At 40.8% G+C, this 13,730-nt stretch overlaps 1 protein-coding gene across 3 annotated transcripts in view; it reads right to left on the minus strand.

Annotated features, from left to right (window-relative positions):
- ADNP2 (ADNP homeobox 2) overlaps positions 1-13,730 on the minus strand; it is a 34,158-nt gene that overhangs the window by 12,684 nt on the left and 7,744 nt on the right. For all 3 annotated transcript variants that reach the window (XM_055558906.1, XM_055558907.1, XM_055558905.1), the window contains exon 2: positions 10,362-10,482. In XM_055558906.1, the coding sequence (XP_055414881.1) occupies positions 10,362-10,469 (108 nt within the window). In that variant the 5' untranslated portion in view covers positions 10,470-10,482. The remainder of the gene's footprint in view (positions 1-10,361; positions 10,483-13,730) is intronic.

The raw sequence follows: 13,730 nt of genomic DNA on the forward strand, positions 1-13,730 counted from the left end.
CTAGTTGCTTAGCTGTGCCGGGTCTTTGCAACCCCACCAGGCTCCTCTGTGCATGGGATTCTCCAGGCGGTACTGGAGTGGGCAGCCATTCCCTTCTCCAGGGGATCTTCCCAACCCAGGATCAAAACCACATCACCTGCAGGCAGATTCTTTACCGTCTGAGCCACCAGGGAAGCCCTATAAGAATATGTATAAGAACCTTACTCATAATAACCCCAAACCAGAAACGGCCTAAGTGTTCACATTAGAAGAATCAATAACAAACTACTCACAGAATGGGATCCTCCTCAGCAACAAAAACAAGCAGCTACAGAGAAACAACACAGAAGAATCTTCCCCAGGAGCACCTATTATTTCACTCATATAACACATCAGCCAGGCAAATCTCATCCACAGCGAAAATCTTCAGCGTGATGGTAACCGGTGGGGTGGGGTGGGGTCTGACTGCCACACCAGGCCCTGTGCCCTGAGAGGGGCTTGTACTGCATGAATCAGTGCATCTCCAAACCCATCAACTGGAGACGGCTATGGTGCATCTCACAAACATATAAATTCCCCTCCCACTAAAAGCTGTAAAGTAATACTAAACTTGTGTTAAAGATACACCTATGCTGTAAGAGTTTAAGGGCAAATTTATCAATGCCTGAAACTTAGAAATGCATCCAAGTATAAGATAGAAGATCTTCCCTGGTGGTCCAATGGCTAATACTCTGCACTCCCAGTGCATGGGGCCTGGGTTCAATTCCTGGTCAGGGAACTAGATCCCACATGCTGAAACTAAAGACCCCACATGTTGCAACTAAGACCCAGTGCAGCCGAACAGATAATTTTTTTTTAAATAAGGTTGAATGATGGGTGTGTATATACATATGCGTGTTAATTTTATAGAATTTAGGTGGGAGGTACATGGGTTTTCATGGTACAATCCTTTCAGTACTTCTGTAGGCTTCAATTTTTCCTAAGAAAATACTGGAAAAGGAAGAAGTAAGCAGTAATGTTCTATAGTAGGAGATGAGAAGGGTTTAAGGGAAGAAGTGCTTTCCACTGTCAGATGCAGGGGAAAAAGAGCTAGTATGGGCTTCCCTGGTGGCTCAGTGGTAAAGAATCTACCTGCCAAGCAAGAGACATAGGTTCAATCCCTGAGTCGGGAATATCCCCTGGAGGAGAAAATGGCAACCCACTCCAGTGTTCTTGCCTAGGAAATCCCATGGACAAAGGAGCCTGGTGGGCGACAGTCCATGGGTCAGAAAGGAGTCAGATTCAACTTGCGACTAAAGAACAAGAAAACCCAATTATTAGGAAATAAACAGATTAACTATTTCAATATTTCTTGTAGATTAAGATACAGGAACATAGTGTAACACATTTAAAAATCTGTTTATATATATAATGATCTCAGAAGATTGTCACAGGGGTGGGTTTAGTGCACCCTTTTATTAAGCTTCCCTAATTCAGATCCAACAACCTCAAATTTGCAAACACTGGTTTAAATGTTCCGACCTGATCTAGTACTTGATGCACAGAAATTAAGTGCGGGAGCTGCCTCAGAAATGGCAGCTCTACGTAGAGCAGCAGAAAGCAACACAGTGTGGTGCAGTGAAGCAAGAACAGGAGCAGCCAAACTTCGACACCAAAGGCAGGCTGCCCTGAGGGCTTCTAAACGCAGGGGCTGGGGACGATGGAAGAACTCCAGGGAGGACAGGGTGCAACAGAAGACTGAGAGAAAAGGTTTACAAAGTAACAATCCGCAAGTCCCCCAAAAAGGAAACTATGATCATGGATCAAGTTTCTACTAGATGGTCAACCTTAATTGCTTCTAGCTCATGTCTCTCAATAAATTTGACAGATACTTTAACCAAGGGACCTTCTATTTCTAAATCCCCTTTTTCTCCATGTGGCAGTATTTGTATCTCTGATAGTTCCTTATTGCGAAAACATAGGATGACAAAAGCTGCTAGGAACAATAACAGTTTTTAATTTTTAAAATTTATTTATTTTTGGCTGCACTTGGTTCATGGCTGCACGCAGGCTTTCTCTAGCTGCGGTGAGCAGAGCCTACTCTCCAGCTGTGGTGCACTGGCTGCTCTGGATGCAGAGCATGGGCTCCAGGGCCTGTGGGCTCAGCAGCTGCAGCTCACCGGCTCTAAAACGCAGGCTCACGGGCTGTGTTGCACAGGCCAAGCTGCCCCACACCATGTGGAATCCTCCTGGACCAGGACCTGAACCCATGACCCCTGCACTGGCAGGTGGATTCTCAACCACTGGACCACCAGAGAAGTCCAGAACATTACTACTTCTGAATAAATTTGGATACTATTAATCACGTCAGTATCCATGAACATTTGATATATAACAGTGATTTAATGGACGAGATCACTTTCAACTCTCAGATAATGCTTCATTTACCTATGAATTTTTAGCCACCAGAAAAACTGTAATAACTCCCAAATAACTTCATGACTCCTCAAGGGTTCACATCATATATGAACAATCTCTACTGTAAGCAGCACACACATTATACATGGAAAGAACATCTAATGTCTCTTCCACTTTCCTACTCCCATCAATTACGTGTGTGTGTGTGTGTTTAAACTGAACAACCGGTACTAGTCTCTTCTGCATTTTAATGAGATTCAGGGCTGGCCCTGCCTAACTAGGGTGACCAAGCACCAGTATGGCTGGGACTGATCTCTGTTGTGGGTCCAGCACATTCAAGAAATGCCACATACTCTCCTAGCACAAGTTCTGAAAAGTTTTTTTAAGGTTTTACATGGGGAAATGTGAGTAAAATAATGAAGGTAATTGATGTGACTATTTTACAGCATTAAAATGTAATTCTGGGGAAGCTCACATGATATGAGTCTCAGCATCCTGGTGTTCGCAACCGAACAGTTTGCTGGCTGCACACCAAAATTAAAACAACCTGAGAACTGAACAAAGATACGAAAAGAGATAATCAAAGAAACCAAAAGTTGTTTCTTTGAAAAGATCAACAAAATTTACAAATGTTTAGCTAGACTGACAGAAAAAAGAGAGAAGATAAAAATAAGTAAAACCAGAAATGAAAGTGGGTGTTTTACAACTGACCTTACAGAAATCAAAGGATTAGATGAAAATACTAGCAACAACTGTATACAAACAAAATAGATAAACTAAATGAAATAGACAAACTCCTAAAAACACACTAATTATCCAAACTTATTCAAGAAATAGAAAACTTCAACAGACCTATAACAAGTAGAGATTGAATCAAAAGGCATAATCAAAAATATCAAAACAAAGAAAAGTCCAGGGCCAGATGGCTTCATTGATTAATTCTACCAAATATTTAAAGAAGAATTAACACCAGTTCTTCTCAAACTCTTCTCCCCGCAACAGAAGAGGAGGTAACACTTCCTAATTCATTTTACATGGCCAGCATTATCCTAATAACAGGGCTAAACAGAGACATCACAAGAAAAGAAAATTATAAATATTCTTTATGAATAAAAATGAAAACTACTTAACAGATACTAATGAACAAAACCCTACAGTGATTACAGATTATACACTATGACCAAGTGGGATTTATATCAGGAATGCCAGCAGAGGCAGCATAAGAAAATCTATCAGTGTAATATACCAAAGATAACAGAATGAAGGGGAGAAAACCCCACACAATTACTTCAAGTGGCAGAGAAAGCATCTGACAAAATCCAACATCCTTTCATGATTAAGAAAACACTCAGAAAACTAGAATAGAACTTTCTCAGCATGACAAAAGGCACTGATGGACACCATGACACTCAACAGTGAGAGACGGAAAGCGTTCCCCCCAACACTGCGAACAAGACAAGGAAGCCTGCTTTCACCACTGCTATTCAGTATTGTCCTGGAGTCCTAGCCAGAGCTCTTAGACAAGAAAAACAAATAAAAGGTATCTACATTGAAAGGGAAGAAGTATAACTTTCTATTCACAGGTGATTATGATCCTATTAAGAATCCAAAGTGGGGCTTCCCTTGTGGCTGCCAATGTAAGAGACATGGGTTCAATCCCTGATCCAGGAAGATCCCACATGCCGAGGAGCAAATAAGCTCGTGTGCCACAACTACCGAGCCTGTGCTCCAGAGCCCGGGAGCCGCAAATACTGAGCCATGTGCTACAGCTACTGAAGCCCCAGCACCCTGGAGCCCATGCTCTGCAACAAGATGAGACACCACAAGAGAAGCCTGTGCACCACAACTAGAGAGTAGTCCCCACTCTCTGAAACTAGAGGAAATCTGTGTGCAACAGTGAAGACCCAGCACAGCCAAAAAAAAGAATCCAAAATAAGCTACCAGAGGTCATAATAAATTCAGTAAAAATGCCAGGTACAAAATGAACATACGTAAGTTAGTTGTTTTTTATACACCTGTAATGAAAAATCTGAAAAGGAAATTAAGATAATTTCATTTACAACACCATCTAAAATAATAAAATGCCTAGGTATAAATATAACCAAGGAGGTGAAAGCCTTGTAGACTGAAAACTACAAACATTATTGAAAGACATTAAAGACCTAAATAAATAGAAACACATCCTTTATTCATGGGTAGGAATACTGCCAAGATGTCGATACTATCCAGCATGATCTACAATATAATCCCAATCAAACTTCCAATAGTCTGGCAGAAATAGAAACTCCAATCCTTAAGTTCATATGGAAGTGAAAGGGGCCCCTAACAGCCTAAACAATATTGGGGGAAAGAAAAAACAAAGAAGTTGAAGAACTCACACTTTCCAACTTCAAAACTTAACACAAAACTATGGTAATCAAAACACTGTAATACTATTGTAAGGAAAAACATACAGATTAATGAAAGAGAACTGAGAGTTCAGAAATAAATCCATGTAGCTATGGCCAAATCATTTTCCACAAAGCTACCAATTCCATTCAGTGGGGGAAAACTAGCGAAATAAATGGCTCTGGAACAACTGGATTTCCACATGCAAAAGAATGAAGTTGGACCCTTGCATCACACCATATACAAAATTAATACAGATCAACAATCTAAACAAAAAGAACTATAACCGTAATACTCTTAGAAGAAAACATAGAAAAATCTTAACTTGAATCTGGCAATGGCCACTTAGATACAACATAGAAAGCACTGCAAACACACAAACAGGACTCCATCAAAATATAAAAATTTAGTGCGTCAAAAGATATTAAGTAAAAAGAGAATGGGAGAAAACATCTACAAATCATACCTAATAAGGGTTTAATATCCAGAGTACATAAAAAACTACACCTCAACAACAAAAGGACAAACAATCTGATTTAAAAATGAACAAGACTTGAAAGCAAATCTCCAAAGATATACAAATGGCCAATAAGTACATGAAAAAATGCTCAACATCATTAGTGGCCACAGTGGCGAGGGAGGGAGGGAGAGAAAGAGGACGAGATAAAAAGAACAAACAGCAAGTCTGTGGCTAAACTGGACCCCTCATGCATGGCTGGTGGGAACTGAAAAGGGTACAGCCACTTTGGAAAGTTAGGTGGATCCTCATAAAAGCTAAACAATTATTACATGATCCAGCAAAAAAATGAAAATAGGGTCTCAAACAGACACATGTGAGCCAAAGTTCACTACAGCATTATTCACAATAGCCAAAAGACAAAATCAACCCTAGTGTCTATCAACAGATAAACTGATGAAATGCAGTATGTGGTTATATAACGGACTGCTGCTGCTGCTGCTAAGTCGCTTCAGTCGTGTCCGACTCTGTGCGACCCCATAAACCGCAGCCCACCAGGCTCCCCCGTCCCTGGGATTCCCCAGGCAAGAACACTGGAGTGGGTTGCCATTTCCTTCTCCAATGCATGAAAGTGAAAAGTGAAAGTGAAGTCGCTTAGTCGTGTCCGACTCCTAGCAACCCCATGGACTGCAGCCCACCAGGCCCTCCGTCCATGGGATTTTCCAGGCAAGAGTACTGGACTGGGGTGTCATTGCCTTCTCCTCGCTTAGCCATAAAAAGGACTAACATTTTGACACGTGCCACAACATGAACCTCAAAAACATTAAGTAAAATAAGCAAGTCACGAAAGATCCAATATTGCATGCTCCACTCACATGAAATATCTTTAACAGACAAATCTACGGAGACATATAGTAGATTACAGGTTATCAGGGGCTGTGGTGGGAGCATGGGGAATTATTACTTAAGAGTTTCTGTTTGAGATGATAACAACTAGATGGTGGAATCTAGTTGCAAAACAGTGTGAATGTAATTAATGGTACTGAATTGTACACTTAAAAATGGCTAAATGGGCAATTCCCCTGGTGGTCCAGTGATTAGGACTCGGGCGATTTCAACACTACAGCCAGGGTTCAGTCCCTGGTCAGAGAAATAAGATCCCACGAGTCACACAGCAATGGCAATTTCATGTTATATCTTACCTTTATAAAAAATTTCTAAGTACACTTAGAAGATTTAAGGGAAAAAGAGATTAAAATAGTTCATTACTTATCTTATACTGATTACATATTGAAACAATATTTGTAACATATGAGGCTAAATAAACTAAATTATTAAATTAAAAAATAAAGACCTGGAGAAGTCGTTGCCGACACCAAAGAGGCGCTGCAGCCACTGCCGGTGCACAGGGTCCCGTGCTCAGAAAGGCCAGTGCAGGGCGAGCCCTGCTCTCACCATTTTTGAAATGTTGATAATTTTAACTCTGAATTTGTTTTATGACGTGAAGTCTAACAGGACAACGAAGCGCACACCAGGGGCTTGAAGCTTCAGCTCACACACGGTCCCACCGCCACTGTTTCTGGGACAGAGCCTGTTCCTGCTCTCGGTCCCCATACCCTCCATGCTCCCCTCTCCCACAATCGCTCTGAGACTCTCGCCCACCACCTGGGGCAAGAGCTGAGCTATCAGGAGGTCCACATTCCACAGTCACCCTGCTGAGAGCCAGGTTCAGACTTGGGGAGAGGATGAGGCAAGGTGGTCACCAGCCTCACCCTGGGCTGGCAGCACCATGGTGTTTGGCAGATAACTTGGCGCCTAGAGCCCACTCTGAATCCAAGTACCAGAAGCATCCTGGCTCAGAAGCTGAAATCACGTGGGAGCTATCATCTGCCTGGGACAGCACACTTCCCCACATTTTCATTTTGCACAGGGCCCAAGTATGTAGCTAGCCTTTAATACGGAGAAGGCAGTGGCACCCCACTCCAGTACTCTTGCCTGGAAAATCCCATGGACGGAGGAGCCTGGTAGGCTGCAGTCCATGGGGTTGCTAAGAATCAGAAACGACTGAGCGACTTCACTTTCACTTTTCACTTTCATGCATTGGAGAAGGAAATGGCAACCCACTCCAGTGTTCTTGCCTGGAGAATCCCAGGGATGGCGGAGCCTGGTGGGCTGCCATTTCTGGGGTCGCACAGAGTCGGACATGACTGAAGTGACTTAGCAGCAGCAGCAGCCTTTAATATAACAGATCAAATGTTAACTTTTTAAGAATCTCTTCAAGATACTTTAAGGAGTTGCAGGGTTTAGATCTACTTTTAGAAAAGGAGATAAGGTTCGTGGAAGAGCTTATTTTCCCTCAGGTTTACTTTCAGCCAGGTTTCTGACAAGAACTGTACAGCCTATGATTTGAGGTCCTAACTCTTAGGATGAATGGAGTCATATACACTTTGGAACTCCAAGAAGGCAGAGTGAATTCTCACTATGAAGTCTGAAATGCTGGATAAGGAAACAGAAAGGACCCTGACAGGTGTCAGATAAACGCCCTCCTGTTTCATTTGGTCAGTGTTGGTTTTCATCACTTTTAACCAAGAACTCTAATTACTACAATGGATTAAGAGTAAGTACATTTGACATTAAAAAGTTCTTAATGTGGGATTCAGTGAAAAGAAAACACAAAGCCAACACATGGTTAGAGCATGTTCTGTCTCTAAAAATCTGAAAAGATATTAATATAACAATGTTTACCATGGAGATTCTAGGGTAACAGCGTACAAGCTAGTCATTTTTTTCCTCTATGTTTCTATGTATATTTTCTAATTTTTCTATAATGAACTTTTATATTGCTTGAGTTTTCAGAAAGTCTGCAGAATATAAGACCAACTACAAATTAATCAAAACAAAATTTCCCCCCAAAAGAATTAGTAAAATTTAACCCAATAGTTAATTAACTAAAAATACTGGTATGCCATTCAAATGTCTTATTTTTCTTTTGTGAAATATACATACATCTATGTCCGCATAGTCTTGGAAAGAAAAAGTTAACAGTCTTGAACAAATTGAGATGAGTAAACAATCTTAGACTGACTAAGGAAGCAAGTTAGTGAGGAATGTCCAGTTTTATGCAACATCAAAATCAAAGGACTCCAGGATGAAAAACTGTAGTTGTTACTGACATTTTATCTAAATAAAACACTAAGTTTGTAACAGAATTCCATTTTAAAAGTGAATTCACATTAAAGGAGACTAAAGAGAGATGACAACCAAAGGCAATACCTGACCTGAGGGACACAGATAAACAAACAGCATCAGGTATTGTGAGAGGTTTGGAGAAAAACAGAGCAGGTAAGGTAATGAAGTGGAAAGAGCAGAATTTTAGGGGGAAGATTTTTCTGGGGCAGCAGCGTTTGACAAGCAAACTACTTGTGATCTTTTCTTCAGAAAGTTTACTTTAGAGCAAAAATCAATTCTGACCATTAATGAGAATCCTGGTAATTATTAGTCTTTCAGCCCTTTTTTATAAATAAAATCAATCTGGTTCAAAGTCTGAGATTTAAAAATTAAGAAACTGATCTCTTCCTGGGCCAGTAATATCTGGAATCAAATTATTCACAACTCTGAAAAATTCAAAGCAGACACAGTCCCTATTTTCAATAGTTATGAATTAAACATGCACAGAATGGCTATAAAGCTACATAGAAAGCTTTATTTAACAATTTTTATTTCTTTATGCCAGCCATATTCTCAAGTTATAAAATTATATGAGAACAGAGTTCATCATAAAGAATGTGACTGTGACTTTAATTTTTTCAACTTTTGTAAGACTGCATGTATTAAATTCACAAATCAAAAAAGACAAAAGAAAAACAAACAACCCTACTGTACAAGTATGCATCCCCGTTTGGGATTACTCTAATACTGAAAAACTGATTTAGACTTTTTCTGTTAAAAAAATTTAAGTAATTCAACACACTCCCCTCAAAGATCAAAAACAAATATATGCTGCAACTAACGGCTGTATATTGTCACCCTGTTTATTGAACTTCTATGCAGAGTACATCATGAGAAACGATGGGCTGGAGGAAGCACAACCTGGAATCAAGAATGCCGGGAGAAATATCAATCACCTCAGATATGCAGATGACACCACCCTTATGGCAGAAAGTGAAGAGGAACTCAAAAGCCTCTTGATGAAAGTGAAAGAGGAGAGTGAAAAAGTTGGCCTAAAGCTCAACATTCAGAAAACTAAGATCATGGCATCTGGTCCCATCACTTCATGGGAAATAGATGGGGAGACAGTGGAAACAGTGTCAGACTTTATTTTTGGGGGCTCCAAAATCACTGCAGATGGTGACTGCAGCAATGAAATTAAAAGACACTTACTCCTTGAAAGGAAAGTTATGACCAACCTAGATAGCATATTCAAAAGCAGAGACATTACTTTGTCAACAAAGGTCCATCTAGTCAAGGCTATGGTTTTTCCAGTGGTCATGTATGGATATGAGAGTTGGACTGTGAAGAAAGCTGAGTGCCGAAGAATTGATGCTTTTGAACTGTGGTGTTGCAGAAGGCTCTCGAAGAGTCCCTTGGACTGCAAGGAGATCCATCCAGCCCATCCTAAAGGAGATCAGCCCTGGGTGTTCATTGGAAGGACTGATGCTGAAGCTGAAACTTCAATACTTTGGCCACCTGATGCAGACAGCTGTCTCATTTGAAAAAACCCTGACGCTGGGGAAGATTGAGGGCAGGAGGAGAAGGGGACGACAGAAGATGAGATGACTGGATGGCATCACCGACTCAATGAACATGGGTTTGGGTGGACTCCGGGAGTTGGTGATGGACAGGGAGGCCTGGTGTGCTGCGGTTCATGGGGTCACAAAAAGTCGGACATGACTGAGCAACTGAACTGAATGACCCTCTTAAAGTAACTAAAAACTGGAGCCTAAAGCAGTCACTTTAAACCATAAAGACATAAATAAGAAGGAATGCTGTTCCTGGGCCTCATTTTAAGAGGCAGCACTTTCCACCTTGAGGCATCTGACCTGTTCGAAGTCCCGTTCAGAGTCCCATTCAAAGAGTCCCCCTCAGCCCAGGGCTTCCGCGGTTACTGTCTTCTCTTCATCCATTACACGTGTCCTCTTACCTTCAGCAGCTCCTTGCAGCTGTCAAGCCCAATGTCCACAAGAATGCTTTTCACCTTTTTCCGTACCTTCCTGATGTTGTCAAGATTCTCCACGGGAATTTGAAACATTTTTGAAATTTTCCTTTAAAGGAAAGAAAACAAAATTATAATAAGTGTACACACACACACACACACACACACACACACACACACAGCGCTACTGGTAAAGAACCCGCCTACCAATGCAGGAGACATAAGAGACATGGGTTCGTTCCCTGGGTCAGGAAGATCCCCTGAAGGAGGGCATGGCAGCCCACTCCAGTATTCTTGTCTGGAGAATCCCATGGACAGAGGAGCCTGGTGGGCTATAGTCCATAGGGTCAAAAAGAGCCGGACACAACTGAAGCAACTTAGCACACATCCATATATACACACATACACATGTATGTGCATAAAATTTTTAAAAACAGGGTAGGTAAAGAAAGCAGAGTAATTTTCAACAAATTATTCTGGGACAATTAGATTTCCACAATCAAAGAATAAGTTGGATTCTTTCCTATTAGTATACACAAAAATTAATTCAAAATGAGTCCTATACATCCATGCACAAGTGAAAACTTTAAAACTCTCAGAAGATAACACAGGCATAAATTTTCATGATATTGGACTTGGCAACAGGTTCTCAGATATGATATCATAAAGCACTAGGAACAAGAGAAAAAGTAGCTAAGTTGGACTTCATCAAAATGAAAAGCGTACATGCTTCAAAGGAAACCATCAAAAAAATGAAAAGAGAATCCACAACATGGGAGAAAACATTTGTAAATCTTATTTCTGATAAGGAATTTATATCTAGAATATATAAAAAAATCTCCGATGACAATAATTAAAGGACAAATATGCCAACTTAAAAACAGGAAAAGGATCTGGATATTTCTACAAAGACAATATACAAATGGCTATTAAGCACTTAAGAATATGCTAGGCAACATTAGCTACGGGGAAAAGCAAACAGAAACCATCATGAGATAACTCATCACACCAACTAGAATGGCTGTCAATTTTAAAACAAGTAGCAGTAATAGTGGCATGGATGTGAAGAAAGTGGATCCCCCATACACTGCTGGTATTAACAGCAGAAAAATGGTGCAGCTGGTCTGGGAAAGTCCAGCAGGTCCTCAAAGGATTAAACATGTAAGTACCATATGAACCAGCAATACCACTTGAGAGAAATAAAAAACCTGCATCCAAACAAAAGCCTGCACAAGAATGTTCACAGCACCATTACTTATAACAGTCAAAAACTAAAAAGCGCAAATGTCCATCAACTGATAGATACATAAAATGTGGTGTATCCGAAGAATGGAATATTATTTGGCCATAAAAAGTGAAGTACTGATGCATGTTACACTGATAACCCTTGGGAAATATTCTAAGTGAAAGGCATCAGACACAAAGGACCACATATTATATGATTCAACTGATAGGAAATGTCCAGAATAGACAAAATTTACAGAGACAAAAAGGAGAACATTGGTTGCTTAGGGCTGAGGAGAATGGAAGGTGATGGCTACGGTTTCTTTCTGGAACAGTGACAATGTCCTAAATCCACTGTGGTGATGTTATGCACAACTCTGTGAATGTACTAAATAAAAACCACTGACTGTACACTTTAAGCAGATGAACTGTACGGAATGTAAATTACGTCTCAGTAACGCTGCTTTTGGGCTTTTCTAGTAGATCAGTTGGTAAAGAACTTGCCTACAATGCAGGAGACCCAGGTTTGATTCCTGAGTTGGGACGATCCCCTGGAGAAGGAAATGGCCCCCCACTCCAGTATTCTTGCCTGGAGAATCCCATGGACAGAGGAGTCTGGTGGGCTATAATCCATAGGGTCGCAAGAGTTGGACACGTCTTAGCAACTAAACCACCACCAACTCTGCTTTTAAAATATCTGAAAAGGCATAAGATTAAAATAAATCCTGTGGTAGCTGACCAGGATAAAAGGTACAGCTGTGACTTTATAATCTGTAATAAATATGGATTCTAAAAATATATATTTGTTAATGTGTTTGTGTATATTGTACAGCTCAGGCCACTGCAAGAGCCTGGAAGTAGTTACACACCAGTAGCAGACCACGCCTTGAGCTCAAATCTTCCTTTCTAAATATCACTTTCCCTTAAAAGGAAGCAGGGCTCCTTGGAAAAATGGCTGATTTCAGGGCTGGAGCACGGAAGAGACAAAATGATCCTAGAATGTCTTCTGCCAGAAAATAAAGGCGTTGCTCAGAAAACGGGGAGACATGTCAAAAGTACTCAAAAGAAGTCAGCTTGAAGAAGTTTCCACAAGCCAAATATGGGACAATGTGGGTACCAAATAAATGACAGTAACAGACTATAACCTGCGGCCCTGAAGTTTCCAAAGATAATGTCTCCGTATCGCCCATCCCAAATGCTTTCCTCAGAACATGTCCGTGACACTCCTCCCAAGCAGGAGGGGCATCTACACTCCCACTCCTTGAACCTGGACAGAACTCGGCAGCTCCCTCGACCAATAAAGCATGGCCATGTGAATGCCCAGGCTAGACCACAAAACGCCACACACTTTCCTTGCCCTGAGGGTACCATTACTCTTGGACTCTAGACTCCTTATTGCAAGAAGCTCAACCAGCCCACATGGAAAGGCTCTACATCAACCACTGGACATGAGAGTGAAGATGCTCTTACAGCCTGCAGCTGTCCACTCACCCCAAGTCTTTTGAGTTTTCTCAGGTGAGGCCCCAGACATTGTGGAACATAAATGAGCCATCTCCCCTTGCTCCCACCTGAAGAATTACTGAATTTTTATATAAAATGTTTCACTCCACGAAGTTTTAGGGTGGTTTGGTATTCAGAAACAGTTATCAAAATATAACCCACTAGAACATAAACTCAAGTTCATGATAACAAAAATAATTCAATTTAAAGTTTAGTCAAGAACAGGGTATTTTATATCATTTCCAAGCACCTCCCCACAAAATACTCATTAATAACCAAGGGGAAAAGAGTAATTCACGGAAGTCTGGAAGACATCCAATTAAGAGACAAAATTCCTTGTAAACTTCAGAAGTATCCAGATGATACAAGAGCACCATTCATAATAGCCAAACTGTGGAAACAATCCAAGTGTCCATCAAATGGTGAACAGATGAGCAAAACATGACATCTTCATACCATGAAACACTACGACAATAAATATAACCAGGCACTGATGCACACAACAGCATGAATCAGTATCTCAAAAATTGATGCTAAGTCAAAGAACAGATGCAAAGTCCTCATATTGTCTGACTCCATTTATATGAAACGTCCAGGAGAAATCTACAGAGATAGAAGGTAGATTAGTGGTCA

This window comes from Bubalus kerabau, chromosome 21 (assembly GCF_029407905.1).
Source record: "Bubalus kerabau isolate K-KA32 ecotype Philippines breed swamp buffalo chromosome 21, PCC_UOA_SB_1v2, whole genome shotgun sequence".
Classification (NCBI taxonomy): Eukaryota; Metazoa; Chordata; class Mammalia; order Artiodactyla; family Bovidae; genus Bubalus; species Bubalus kerabau.